This window comes from Quercus suber, unplaced genomic scaffold (assembly GCF_002906115.3).
Source record: "Quercus suber isolate HL8 unplaced genomic scaffold, Cork oak 2.0 scaffold_226, whole genome shotgun sequence".
Taxonomy (NCBI): Eukaryota; Viridiplantae; Streptophyta; class Magnoliopsida; order Fagales; family Fagaceae; genus Quercus; species Quercus suber.
This window is the reverse complement of record NW_027069684.1, coordinates 333,681-346,707: the sequence shown is the minus strand read 5'-3', so window position 1 is coordinate 346,707 and position 13,027 is coordinate 333,681. Positions and strand designations below refer to the sequence as shown.

The 13,027-nt window shown below is 33.7% G+C and overlaps 1 protein-coding gene and 1 long non-coding RNA gene across 2 annotated transcripts in view; both read right to left on the bottom strand.

Annotated features, from left to right (window-relative positions):
- The window catches only part of LOC111999665 (regulator of telomere elongation helicase 1 homolog), a 31,686-nt gene extending 29,465 nt beyond the window's left edge, over positions 1 to 2,221 (bottom strand). The window contains 1 exon segment of the mRNA XM_065780175.1: positions 2,010 to 2,221. Within this exon segment, the coding sequence (XP_065636247.1) occupies positions 2,010 to 2,111 (102 nt within the window). The 5' untranslated portion in view covers positions 2,112 to 2,221.
- Positions 2,222 to 4,661: 2,440 nt separating this feature from the next.
- Positions 4,662 to 7,629, bottom strand: LOC112008292 (uncharacterized). Its single transcript, XR_002882542.2, has 4 exons — positions 6,892 to 7,629; positions 6,133 to 6,779; positions 5,885 to 6,015; positions 4,662 to 5,265 (listed from the first exon to the last, which is right to left on the bottom strand). It is a non-coding gene; the product is annotated as an uncharacterized LOC112008292 (long non-coding RNA).
- Positions 7,630 to 13,027: the final 5,398 nt, after the last annotated feature.

The window sequence follows — 13,027 nt, the reverse complement described above, 5'->3', positions numbered from 1 at the left end:
ATATTTAAAGTAGGGAGGACAAGAAAGGTTCAAATTTCCAGGATTTAGGTTGACAGATGGGAAACAAATAAATTATGAAAACAATAAATATACAGACACATGTTGCAATTTATGCACAATATAACTAATATCAGTGGCGAGCCCAAGTGAAAGTGTACCAATCCCAACTTACCACGTCAGTTAGTCATGAAAAAAGTTGTACCTAACATTACTCTTACAAAAGCAGCAACTAAATAATTAAAACATGACAAAATTAAAATCCAGAATCAAGACAAAGCAGAAAATTATAGTAATCTTGCAGAATTTTAACAAGGAAAGCTAAAATTAAATTCTTTCCAAACAAGGAACTTGGATTAAGAGGTAAAAAGAAAGAAAAGCTACCTGTCCAGTGTTTCAGTCTTCTTTAGCACATCAGCAGACGAGAAAACTGGAGTCACATACTTAGGAAGTGAATCCTGTTGGAGCTTTTTCTCTCTCAACCAAGCTTCTGCCTCTACACATTCATTTAGGACCTATAACATACAAAGCATAGTTTGAATAGTGAAGTTAGTTTTCTGTTAATACATGTGTTGTAAAATGGTTTTTTTTTTTTTTTTGGGGGTCAGGCATTTGTTTGTGTTTTTCCACGAAGCAAACTCACTTTATCATGAATGCACAATTGTTCACGAGATCCTAATACTACCATTTTGGGCCTGCATATATTAAACATTAGCAAGTTCAAACATTCAACTCACCTAAAGCAATAATAACAAGAAGCTCTTATCACAAAAGAACAAGTTATTGAGAATCAACGTGTCATGGAATAAAGGTAATGCATCAAGAGGAAAAGCAATATCTATGGTTTATCCAATATTCAAAATCTTGCCAATGCACTCTAGCTCAAATGGAACCTCCTCCCCTTGTGAGAGCAACATGGAAGGGGAGGCCATGGGTTGTAAGACCCATCAAGTGTGAATGTAATTTATTAATATAAATCAAATATTTAAAATCTCACCGAAAATAGGTCAAACTATAAATCAACTCTGACCTGTAACAGGTTCTCTTTAATTCTTGAATAACTTGCCGGATCTGGCTGTGAGTGCGTGAAGCATAAACTATGGTGGGAAGTTTTGAGCGAGCACCCTGTGATGGAGAAACATCTGATATGCTACCTTCACTCTGACTGCTCCTTTCTCTCATACCAGTTGAGAAACCCCCCAAACTCTTCCTCCAAGCAAGTGTGGCGCAGAGAAGACACAACGTTTTCCCAGTTCCTGTAGGGCTCTCCAACAGTGCATTGCATTTCTGCACATTGTATTAATAGAGATAAGAAATTATGAAAACTTTGTATCGTTAATTTAATAGATAATAGAATTCAGTATAGGCCTAGTGACACTATGCAGCTTATAGAGTACATATCAGACAATCCAAACCCGTGGAGCTTCAGACTATATGTTACACTATTAACATCTTTTTTTGATAATTAACAGTTAGAAAAATGCTTATATTGTTTTAGGTCATATACTAGATATCTGTAAACTTTTACAATAGAATTTACTTCAACGATTTTCTTCAGAGATTTATATTCCGTTTCGAAAGGATTTCTACTTACATTATGCTTTAAGCATTAAACCCCACTTTGAACAACATACCCCAATGTTCTATCATCTATGAGGAGTAAATTCAGGGGGGAGAATTTTAATTTTTTTGTCCACAAGAATACAAAAACCATGAAGGCCTAATATACCCAATAACCACAATCTAACGAATCAATACCAATTTAGTCCAAATATTTACAAGTTTCTTAACCACAAGCCCATTTCACAAAAACACCAAATTGATTAATTGAGTATCAAAAAAACACACAAAGCTACAGTCTTTCCCAGCTTCAGTCAACAATTTCAATTCTTTCTCCAAAAAAAAAAAAAAAACGTTTTTTAAAAGGAAGAAAAGTACTTTCAGTACGCTACCATGACACGATACATACAGCTACCAAAACGGTGACGTTTGGGGGGATTGAAAAAGCTTACTTGTTGGAGAGACTGAATGACTTTTTCCATGTAAACAAGCTGAGAATCGTAGGCCTCGAATGGAAAATCCACATCGATACCTCTTATCTTGTACGTCGGCATTTCTTATTTCTCCGTTCGGATTTTTTTTTTTTTTCTCGGGAATATTAGGGGAAATTTTCCCGAGAAAGAAAAAATTGAGAACGTTGGGTTTTGATCTTAAAACCCTAGAAAATGAATGATATAAAAAACGATGTAATAGGCAATGTGTTTTCCCGCCAACTTACATTGTAGTGTGAGAGGTACTGCTGATAAACGGTGTCGTTTGGGAATTGACTTTTATTTTTAGGGTAATATAATTTTTATTTTTATTTTAATATAGAGATGATAGAATTTTAATCAATGGATTCCTTTGCTGCTTGCTCTTTATCATCAAGTTAAACATTAGATTTCTTGCTCGATGACAAGAGATTTTAGCAATTTTTTTTTACAAGAGATTTTAGCGATTGAACTAACTAAAACTCACTTATTGTATTATAAAAATTATGTATGACAACATTTGATACAAAATTTTTTGTGAGTCAGTGTTTAGGGTAACATGGAACAATTTGGTATCTGACTTCTTAACTTGAAATCAACACAAAATGTCCTAATTTATATAGATAAATGTTAATTTCTTCAACAAAATTTTGAATTTTATATTCTTTTTGTTTTGCCGTAAAATATTTTTCCAAAATCATTTTCAGTATTTTGCCATATTCATATATATTTACATGGTTGACTTATTGTAACTTTGATGCTATTTTACACAAGTTTAGCTAAATTAATGTGGGTGATTTTTTTGGTTAAATGTACAATATTGACCTCTTATGCTATTTTGCATTCACTGATGTTACTGTAGCTTTCTATTTGATTTTCTTATTATTTGTTCTCTCTCATCTCTCATCTGATTATCTCTCCTCTCTCATCCGATTCTTTCTCTTCCTCTACCCTCTTTCTCCTCTTATCTTCTCTTAAATCCAACAACAAATAAAACAGAATTTTCAAACTTAATTTAAATCTAGATCCCCAATTCATCAAACCCTCTCCTCAAAAAAAAAAGAAAAAAAAATCATCAAACTCATATAAATAATTAAACCCAAATTATAAAAGAAGAAGAAGAAGAAAATGCATAAATAGTAGAAGAAGAAGAAGAAGAAGAAGAAGTAGCAACAGTGATCCAGCAGAGAGCTCAAAATCACTGCCCACTGTAGCGGAAAAATCTACCCAAAATCACCACCCAAATTGCAAACCCAAAATCACTGCTCATAATCAAACCCAAATAGCAAAAGAAAAAGAAGAAGAAGAAGAAAGAAGAAAGAAGAAGATGTTGAATAAGAAAAAACGCATAAGAAGAAAGAAAAGAGTAGAAGAAAGAAGAAGAAGGAGAGAGAGAGAGAGGAGTAAATATACCCAGTTAGGGGTGTATTTTTTTTCGAGAGAGAAAGAGTTCAAAGAAGTAATTATTGGAGTGTGTAGTAAGGTGGTGGGACCGTGGATGGGAAGGTGTGAAACAATAATAAAAAGGTGAGAAAGTATATTTAAATAAAAAAATGGTGTATTATAAATAATTTGATGTGAGTGTTTTCGAAAATTAGTTATATAAAATAGAAAAAGTAGGTTTTTATACTAAAATAGATGGGAAATAGGAAATTTTACTCATGCTAATGCTCTAAGTGCTCTAAATATGAGTTTCTTGTAATATGTTATGAATCACAAGTGAATGCAAAAATGTAATCATTTGATTTTTTGAGGCCGTGTGGCGGAGCACACAATTCTCTCACTCTCGATTGTGTTCTACCCCTTTCCTTGCTTTCACATCTTCTACAATTTTCCATTGTTCTCTTACTTTAAGACATGCATTTTGTATATTTTAAAGTAAAATTATATTTTACCGTTTGTGGTTTGATTCAATCAAATTTCAGTATATCAACTTTTAATTGCTAGATCTCTAAAGTTGGTCTAAAATGAAATGGCAAGACTTGCATTGGTAAACCTCATAATAATTTCATTTAGGGGACAAAATATAGTAATTGAAAGTTTATATAAAAATAGCGAAAAGATGAATAGGGTAAACTATAATAGGGATCAAAGGATTAGAAACATAAAAATCTAAAACATTGCATTACAAGTTACAACTACAAGTGCCATTCCAAATTCCAATGGCCAAACTAGCAACCATAATCAAATTTATTCATCTATGCAGTAAGCTAGCAGCCATAATCTAGAACCAGCTAAAAGCTTCCAATGGATCTAAGCTGTACGCTTCCTGTATTAATGGATATACTTAACTTTAAAAGGGTCATTGTAATTTGTAATGACAGATGACTTGAATATCCCAATTTGCTAAAAATAGAGCTTGCATCTCTATAAGGATGGAAATCATGGTATCAAACACTCGTGTGCCAGATCCAACAACTCATTACAGTTGCACTATGCACAACCTGAACTTTTTAGCATCAAAGGACTAAAGATTACTTATCAAAAAAAAAAAAAAAACAATGATTGACATTCTTGCACGGCAAATCTTACAAGAATATATATCAACAAGAAAGTCAACAAAATCATCACTGTGGACTTCAAGTGACAGAAAAAGATAACAGAATGAAGCATGAAATCAAGCATACCATAACGTTTGAAAGAACAGATTCCATAAATTGATTATGCAGAGCATTCCAACATAAAAACAATGACACTTAGGACCATATCAAAATGTATTTCTCTTGTTCTTCCCCTACAACTGTCAGGAAGACTACCAACAGTATATCTTAAAAACCCTCAAAAAATATATAAAAACCGGATACTGAAGATCCACCCTAATTAACTATAAAATTTGGCAGACCACCCACAACAGAAAAGGTTTCACAGACCCGAAAGAGGTGGACACACTCCAGATGCTTTCATGATAGGTCCACCCCCCAGTTTTTCCCTAGACTTAGAATCATAAAAGTACTTATACATAAGAACCAAATCCTTTCTTGAAAAAAAAAACATTAAGAGGCAAGAACCACTTGAAAGGACTATGCGCAGAAGCTGTAGAAGTCTCCGTATCCATTGGTTCTGCAGAAGCCGATGTCTCAGCACTGCCATCTGCTGCTCCCTCGGCAGTGCTGGCATTAGCATCAACTCCTTGAGGTTGCTGCTGCTCACTGGCCGAGGAGGTGGGGTTGGTGGGGCCTCAGGTGTAGCTGGCTTGGCTGGTGATGGCCGTGGTTTCGTCATTATTGGTTTACAAAACCTGTCCAAGAAAGTATACTTCCAACATCCTCAGAGAAGATTACTATATTTAAAGGGTCATGCTAACAGGTGCCCTTAGAGCAATAGTTAACCATCCATTTTAGCAAAATTTTGACACTACTTTTATGGAAAATGAAAAAAGTTGTCAAAACATTAATTGCTTTTTTTTCTTTCCCCAAAAAAAACTTTCTTTAAACAGATTATTAACCATTGCCCTAAGGGCATCTATTAACATTTCCCATATTTAAAGTAGGGAGGACAAGAAAGGTTCAAATTTCAAGGATTTAGGTTGGCAGATGGGAAATAAATAAATTATGAAAATAATAAATATACTGACACATGTTGCAATTAGTGCACAATAGAACTAATATCAGTGGTGAGCCCAAGTGAAAGTGTACCAATCACAACTTACCACATCTGTTAGTCATGAAAAAAGTTGTCCCTAACATTACTCTTACGAAAGCAGCAACTAATAATTAAAACATGACAAAATTAAAATCCAGAATCAAGACAAAGCAGAAAATTAAAGTAATCTTGCAGAATTTTAACTAGGAAAGCTAAAATTAAATTCTTTCCAAACAATGTAATTGGATTAAGAGGTAAAAAGAAAGAAAAGCTACCTGTCCAGTGTTTCAGTCTTCTTTAGCACATCAGCAGACGAGAAAACTGGATTCACATACTTAGGAAGTGAATCCTGTTGGAGCTTTTCCTCTCTCAACCAAGCTTCTGCCTCATCACATTCACTTAGGACCTATAACATACAAAGTATAGTTTGAATAGTGAAGTTAGTTTTCTGTTAATACATGTGTTGTAAAATGGTTTTTTTTTGGGAGAAGGGGGGTGTATTAGAGATCAATTCGGATATTACCTTCTCTTTTTCAGAGATGTCAATGTGATCAAATCTAGGAACATTTGAAAATGCAGCTTTTCTGTAGCTATTAATGCAACGAACAAGCTAGGGCTCGTTTGGTTTGACCATGACTCAGTTTTCATAACTCAATCCTCATATCTCATAACTCAAACTCAAAACCCATAACTCATAACTCAAACCTCACTTTATCTCAAAAACTCCAAAATTATTGTTTGGTCACATAACTCAGTCACATAACTCACTTTTTGCCACCATAACTCATATTTTAGAAACTGAAAACACCAAAATTCTGTTTTCAGTTTCCATCATCCATCACTCAAATTTTTGAGTTTTGAGTGATGGAAACATTGCCCAAAAACCAAGCCAAAAAAGATTTTTTTCTATGGGACCCATGCGTTTTGGAAACTCAGTGATATCACTAAAAATCATGGTGATCCAAACAAGCCCTTACAGCTCCCGGTTAACACTCTCTTTGTAATGCTCCTCAATGGGATCACTATCTTGGCAATGTAAAGGCCTTTGCACATCGGCTGGAATCATTCCTCCAGCTTAGCAATGTAAACGCCTAAGGTTTCATCCTGGAGTTTAGCAGTAAACCCTTCCCTCTCCGAATCAGTGACAAATTCCTGATACTTGTCACTAAGCTGAGAAACAGAGAAACAAACAAGAAGTATTAGATTTCTTTTAAATACCACAACAAGTACTAGTTTATAAGTCCAAAACTAAAAGCCAGATATTTGCCACTAATCATGCTACCTTGTTTCTGTCATTTGATTCTTCCATTACTCTATCTTGCAAAGCCATTTCAAATTCTTCCTCCACTGCCTTCTTCACATCAGCTGGAATCATTCCTCCATGCACCAACTCTGACTTTCAAAACAACAGTACTCTGCTGATGACAAAGCAACTGAGAACGGGAAGCTCGCGTTGACATTCAGATCAACAATAAAAAAAAAAAACATTGGTATCACGGTAATGCCAAAAAAAAATAAAAATAATATGAGTTTGATTAAGGTCTAATCTCTACCCCCAGACGGATTACATGTATTTAGGGCAGTTTCCCTGGGTTAAAACATAAGAGATGAATAACATAAAAACCCCTTGAGGATGCCCCTTAAAATTCACTTTTGGCCCGTGAGTGACGATGATCCCCCGCTCGCATTAATTAATTTGTTAAGAGCGAGGACCCATTAATGGCCGAGATGAGATTAACCTATCAAAACCACATCCCCAACTAGTCCCCAGCCCAATACCATGCGTAGCGGTAGGATTCCCAATCCAAAAACAACACAATATTTATCGAATAAATAAAATTGGGTATTGGTTAAGAAAGCCCAAGAATGATTACCTGGACTTGGGCAAACCAAGACTGTAGTGTAGATGTGAGCAGAAAGTAATCAGAGGTGCTGGCTAAACATCGAGACAGCCCAAGGGGGAAAGAGTTATCGGAGGAGAGAGAAAGATCAAAGTAACCTCAACAAAACTAAAAAGAGGGGGAGGGAGTTACGGCTATATAACTATATTTAAGGTTAGAAGTTATTAGGGTTTGTTCCGGTTTTAATTACCAAAAATACCCCCTATCTTTTCTTTTCTTTTCTTTTTTCTTTTCTTTTTTCCTTTTTTGGGCAAAGGAACTTATTTCTTTAATAAAAGAATTTTCGCCTCAATTTCAAAAGCTAATAAAAATTTGATCCCTTTGCGTAATTCTCAAAACAAATACATATATTCTGTAAGATAAGAATTGCTAGAGCTAAAAATTACAGTGTAGTGATGAGGGGTATTGCCGATGAACGATGTCGTTTGAGAATTGACCTTTTTTTTATACCATTTAATTTTAGGGTAATGTAAATATTTATATATATATATATATATAATATAAAGATGGTAGAATTTTAACCTATGGATTCCTCTTTATCATCAAGTTGAACACTAAATTTCTTGCTCCATGAAAAAAGACTTTAGCAGTTGAGTTAACTATAACTCACTTAGTGTGCGTTTGGATACTACTTATTTTACTGAAAACTAAAAACTGAAAACAATAAAAAATATTTTTTGATTACTGCTCATTAATGAATTTACTGTGCATTTGCCTTGATGCACTGTTCATGTCCCAGGAACAATGCACCAGGCGCTGGACTTAAGAAGGGAAAAAAAAAAAAAAAAAAAAGGCCAAAAACACAAACGTGGACACAGCTTACCCAAACGGAGCTTTAGTGTATTATTTACGGGGCTTCCTTGTTTGGATTCCTCATTTTTTTTAGTTCAAAAATGTCCTTACACTCCTATGTTTAAGTAGAGACAAAATTAAAGAATAATCCGGTAAAAAGGCAACTCTAACTCTCACTAAAATATTGCCTAAAAAATAGGATCACTCCTATTAATTTTCAAATTAATTTATTAACTTATAAATTAGATTTTCAAAACAAAAATTATATATATAAAAATGCAACCCTACACAAGTTTTTTTTTTCCCTACAAAATAGTGTATTATTTATCTATACTATTATTTAAGGGGCTTCTCCTATTTGAGATCCTTTTTTTTTTTTTGTTCAAAAATGCTCGTACACCCCTATGTTTAAGTAGAGACTAAAGGACAATTCAGTAAAAATACAACTCTAACTCCTAATAAAACATTGCCTAAAAAATAAAATCACTCTCCTATTAATTTTCAAATTATTTTATCAACTTATAAATTAGATTTTCAAAATAAAAATTATATATATAAAATAAAGACATAGGCTTCTTTTTTCTTTTTTCTTTTTTGGCTATAAAATAGGATCACTAAATCCAAAAAAAGCCATATCGCACACTCGAAGCACATGTGATGAGGCTAGTCTATACTATTATTTAAAAGGCTTCCCCTGTTTGGATTCTTCATTTTTTAGTTCAAAAATGCCACTACACCCCTATGTTTAAATAGAGACAAAACTAAAGGACAATTCAGTAAAAATGCAACTCTAACTCCCACTAAAACATTGCCTAAAAAATAGGACCACTCTCCTATTAATTTTCAAATTAATTTATTCACTTATAAATTAAGTTTTCAAAATAAAAATTATATATATAAAATAAAAAAACACAGTTTTTTTTCTACAAAATAGGACCACTAACAGCAACAAAAAAAGACTCATCACACTCGTGAAGCGCGTGTGATGAGGCTAGTGTATATAATGGATGATAATGTTTGATATAAACTTTTTTGTGAGTTAGTGTTTAGGGTTGATAGGTAACAATTTCATATTTGACCGGCTTAACTTGAAATCAATACAAAATGTACTAATTCACATAGATAAATATTAATTCCATCAATAAAATTTTGAATTTTAAGCTTTGTTTGGTTTTTTGCAAAATAGTTTTCGGAAAGTATTTTCAGCATTTTGCTATATTCATATATATTTACATGGTTATTGTAACTCTGATGCTATTTTATACAAATTTGGCTACACTAACGTGGGTCATTTTTTAGACTAAAGGACAATCCGGTAAAAATGCAACTCTAACTCCCACTAAAACATTGCCTTAAAAATAGGACCACTCTCCTATTAATTTTCAAATTAATTTATTCACTTATAAATTAAATTTTCAAAATAAAAATTATATATATAAAATAAAAAAACACAGTTTTTTTTTTCTACAAAATAGGACCACTAACAACAACAAAAAAAGACTCATCACACGCACTTTGCGCGTGTGATGAGGCTAGTATATATAATGGATGACAATGTTTGATACAAACTTTTTTGTGAGTTAGTGTTTAGGGTTGATAGGTAACAATTTCATATTTGACCGGCTTAACTTGAAATCAATACAAAATATACTAATTCATATAGATAAATATTAATTCCATCAATAAAATTTTGAATTTTAAGCTTTGTTTGTATTTTTGCAAAATAGTTTTCGGAAAGTATTTTCAGCATTTTGCTATATTCATATATATTTACATGGTTATTGTAACTCTGATGCTATTTTACACAAATTTGGCTACACTAACGTGGGTCATTTTTTGGGTTAAATATGCAAAACTGACCTCTTATGCTATCATCAGAAGCGGATGCCATAGGTTGAAACTCTCTAAAAAATAAGTTATCATCAGAAGTGGACGTCATATGTTGAAACTTTCTTAAAATAAAAAAATTTAATTTCTCTTTCCATCCCCTTTTGGTGTACTAGTCCTATATGGAAATCTTAGAGGCGTTATAAGTTAAAACTCTCTTAAAAAAAATTTAAAAAAAAAAATTTAAAAAAAAAAAAAAAAAAAAAACTTATCTAATTTCTCTTTTCATCCACTTCTGGTGTCCTAGCCCTATACGGGAATCTTAGACCTTTTATCCAATACCAAAAAGCTCTCTAGTCTTGACATAAAATTAAAGCTCCCTCCGAACAAACTTGAACACATCCCTTCTAACCTCAATCTCATCAGCAAGCTTAGTAACTCCCAAACAAGCTAGTATAAAGTATAAACACATTTAAAGACGTAGTGTGTTTGGAGCATGGAAACCTTCATTCCCTCTTAATGTTAAATGGGTGGAGAAAGACACCTTCATGTTATGTTTCCAGCATGAAGTCGACCTCCATAAAACTTTCCACCTTTGTGACTACGTCCATGGTCCATCAGAGAATGTCACCTCATCCTCAAGAGATGGAGGTTCGAGCTCACTTGGCAAGAGTTTTAGTTCTCTACATCCACTTTCTAGACTCAAGTCCATGGCCTCCCTACACTCAAGAAATCTATGGAGAACCTCAAGAAAATAGTTCTAAAGGTTAGGTCGATCCTTGGCATAGATTTCACCTTCTCTAATTTTCAGGTAGACCTTGCAATATCAAACCCTCTAGCCAACCTTCAGGAACTCCCATCTGAGGAGCATGAGCAATGAGGCTAGTATATTGTTAAATGGGAATGTAAAATAAATAAGGTGTTGTAAATGAGTATTATTTTAGTAGGCTCTATTTAGATGTTTACTTATGGTGTGTTTAGATACCGCTTATATTTGCTAAAAATTGAAAACTTATTGTTAAAAACATTGTAGTAAAATAATTTGTAAATGTGTGAATAGTGTTGTAGGACTCAAAATTTACCTAAAAATCTATGTTTTGTTGAGTTTGGTAGTCTGTGAACAATACCCATGAGACCCACTAAAAAAACCCAAAATGCACGGATTGAACAAAATGCCCAATCCAAACTCACGCTTAGTTGCACTATATTTGTTAGTAGGCCAATTAAATAGGACTCTTCATGTCCCTTTTTCCTTAATTTCAACACTATTATTAGTATTCAAAATTAATTAAGATATATTGCAAAAAACAATTTAGGACAAAAACATATTTTTAAAATATCTAACCCACTATTAACGTGTGCCAAAAAAGATTTGGCATAACTTTTGCACATGTTCTTATCTTCTGCATAATTACTTAGAAAAATGGTTTATTTTTTCTCTTTCCTAATCCATATAGCTCTTATAAAAAAAAAAATATATATATATATATATATATATATAGCTCTTTTCACGTTTGCAAGTATGCTACAACAATCTCTTTTATATTTCTCTCTCTTTTTGTATCATTTTTTTAAATATTCATAGTCAAGAGTACAACATCAGTTAGCAACTTTACATAAAATAAAAGGCAATAATGGTAGCTACACAACAATCCCAACTAAAAAACGAAAATCCTCTGCTATGATAAAGCATGTAGCTTGGATATTTCACTTCGGTGTTGAAATATTAGTAACACCCAACTCTTCTCTGCTATAGTATTTGAGCAAGTAGTCCTAATTTCAAACCTTGTCAGTGACCTACTACGCAAAATCATTTGCTTTCTTAAGCACTCTTATCAGCCATTCTAAACCATATTCCTTCCATTTGCCAGCCTATGTTGACTAAGCCATCTAGGAACCCTTGTGTTCTGATATAAGGCCTCTACTTAAGCATTACCTAGAAGAATAATAATCTTTATAAATCCTTTGTTTCTTACTGTTCAGAGCTTTAACAGCCAGACAATTAATTGCCACCTTGTCCAAAGTTTCCAACTATAGCAGCCAGCTATGATCCCTTTGCCTTCTTGATCTCTGCAAATAAAACTGACCCTTCCAATCTTTTATTCGTTGATCTTCAATCAAAACACTAAAAGAATACATTGCCAACTTATACATTCATCGAGCCTTAAGAATTTGGCTTCAATTCCAGAGTTTGAACAAGACCCACATGAGCAAACACAAAGAAAACAGTATTAAAAAGTGAAATTGCATTCGAAAACAAAAACACATAAAATAAACCAAAAAAAAAAAATCATGAAAGTGAAGCTGAATCACCTAAGTTAAAGTTGCTTTTTGGGCTCGGAGAAAACATGATTTATGAAGGGGGGGGGGGGGGGGGGGGCCGGGGGGAATTGCTAAGTTCACCAAAGGCTGAGGTCAAATACACTAGAGGTGAGAGCTTGGTGGCTTGGGCGCATGAATAGGCAGCATAGTTGGTGTTAAATCCTAGACCACTAGTACAGTGGGAGTGGGCTTGGGCTATTACATTGGGCTAATATGTTTAATATATCTCTAACACCCTCCCTCAAACTCAAGGCGGAGCTCAATGAAGGCTTGAGGTTAGATAAGCATGAGAAGATCACTTGGAGATGCCTGAAGAATGCCTTCGAAGAAGCCACAATGAAGAATGTGCCAGTTGACCAATTTTGAGCTTCAAATGAAGAAACAGAGTCCAAAATCGGAATCTACGTGAAAAACTGAGCAAGATAAGGCCTTTCGGAAATTTTACTTTTGGTCAAAGGTAAACTCAAAAAGTCAAAATCAACAAAAGTCAAAGTCAACTGTCCAGGATCAAATTCAACGAATACATGGTCCAGGTCGGTTTCTGGGTTCCGGGTTGGGTCATGAATCGGGCAATAG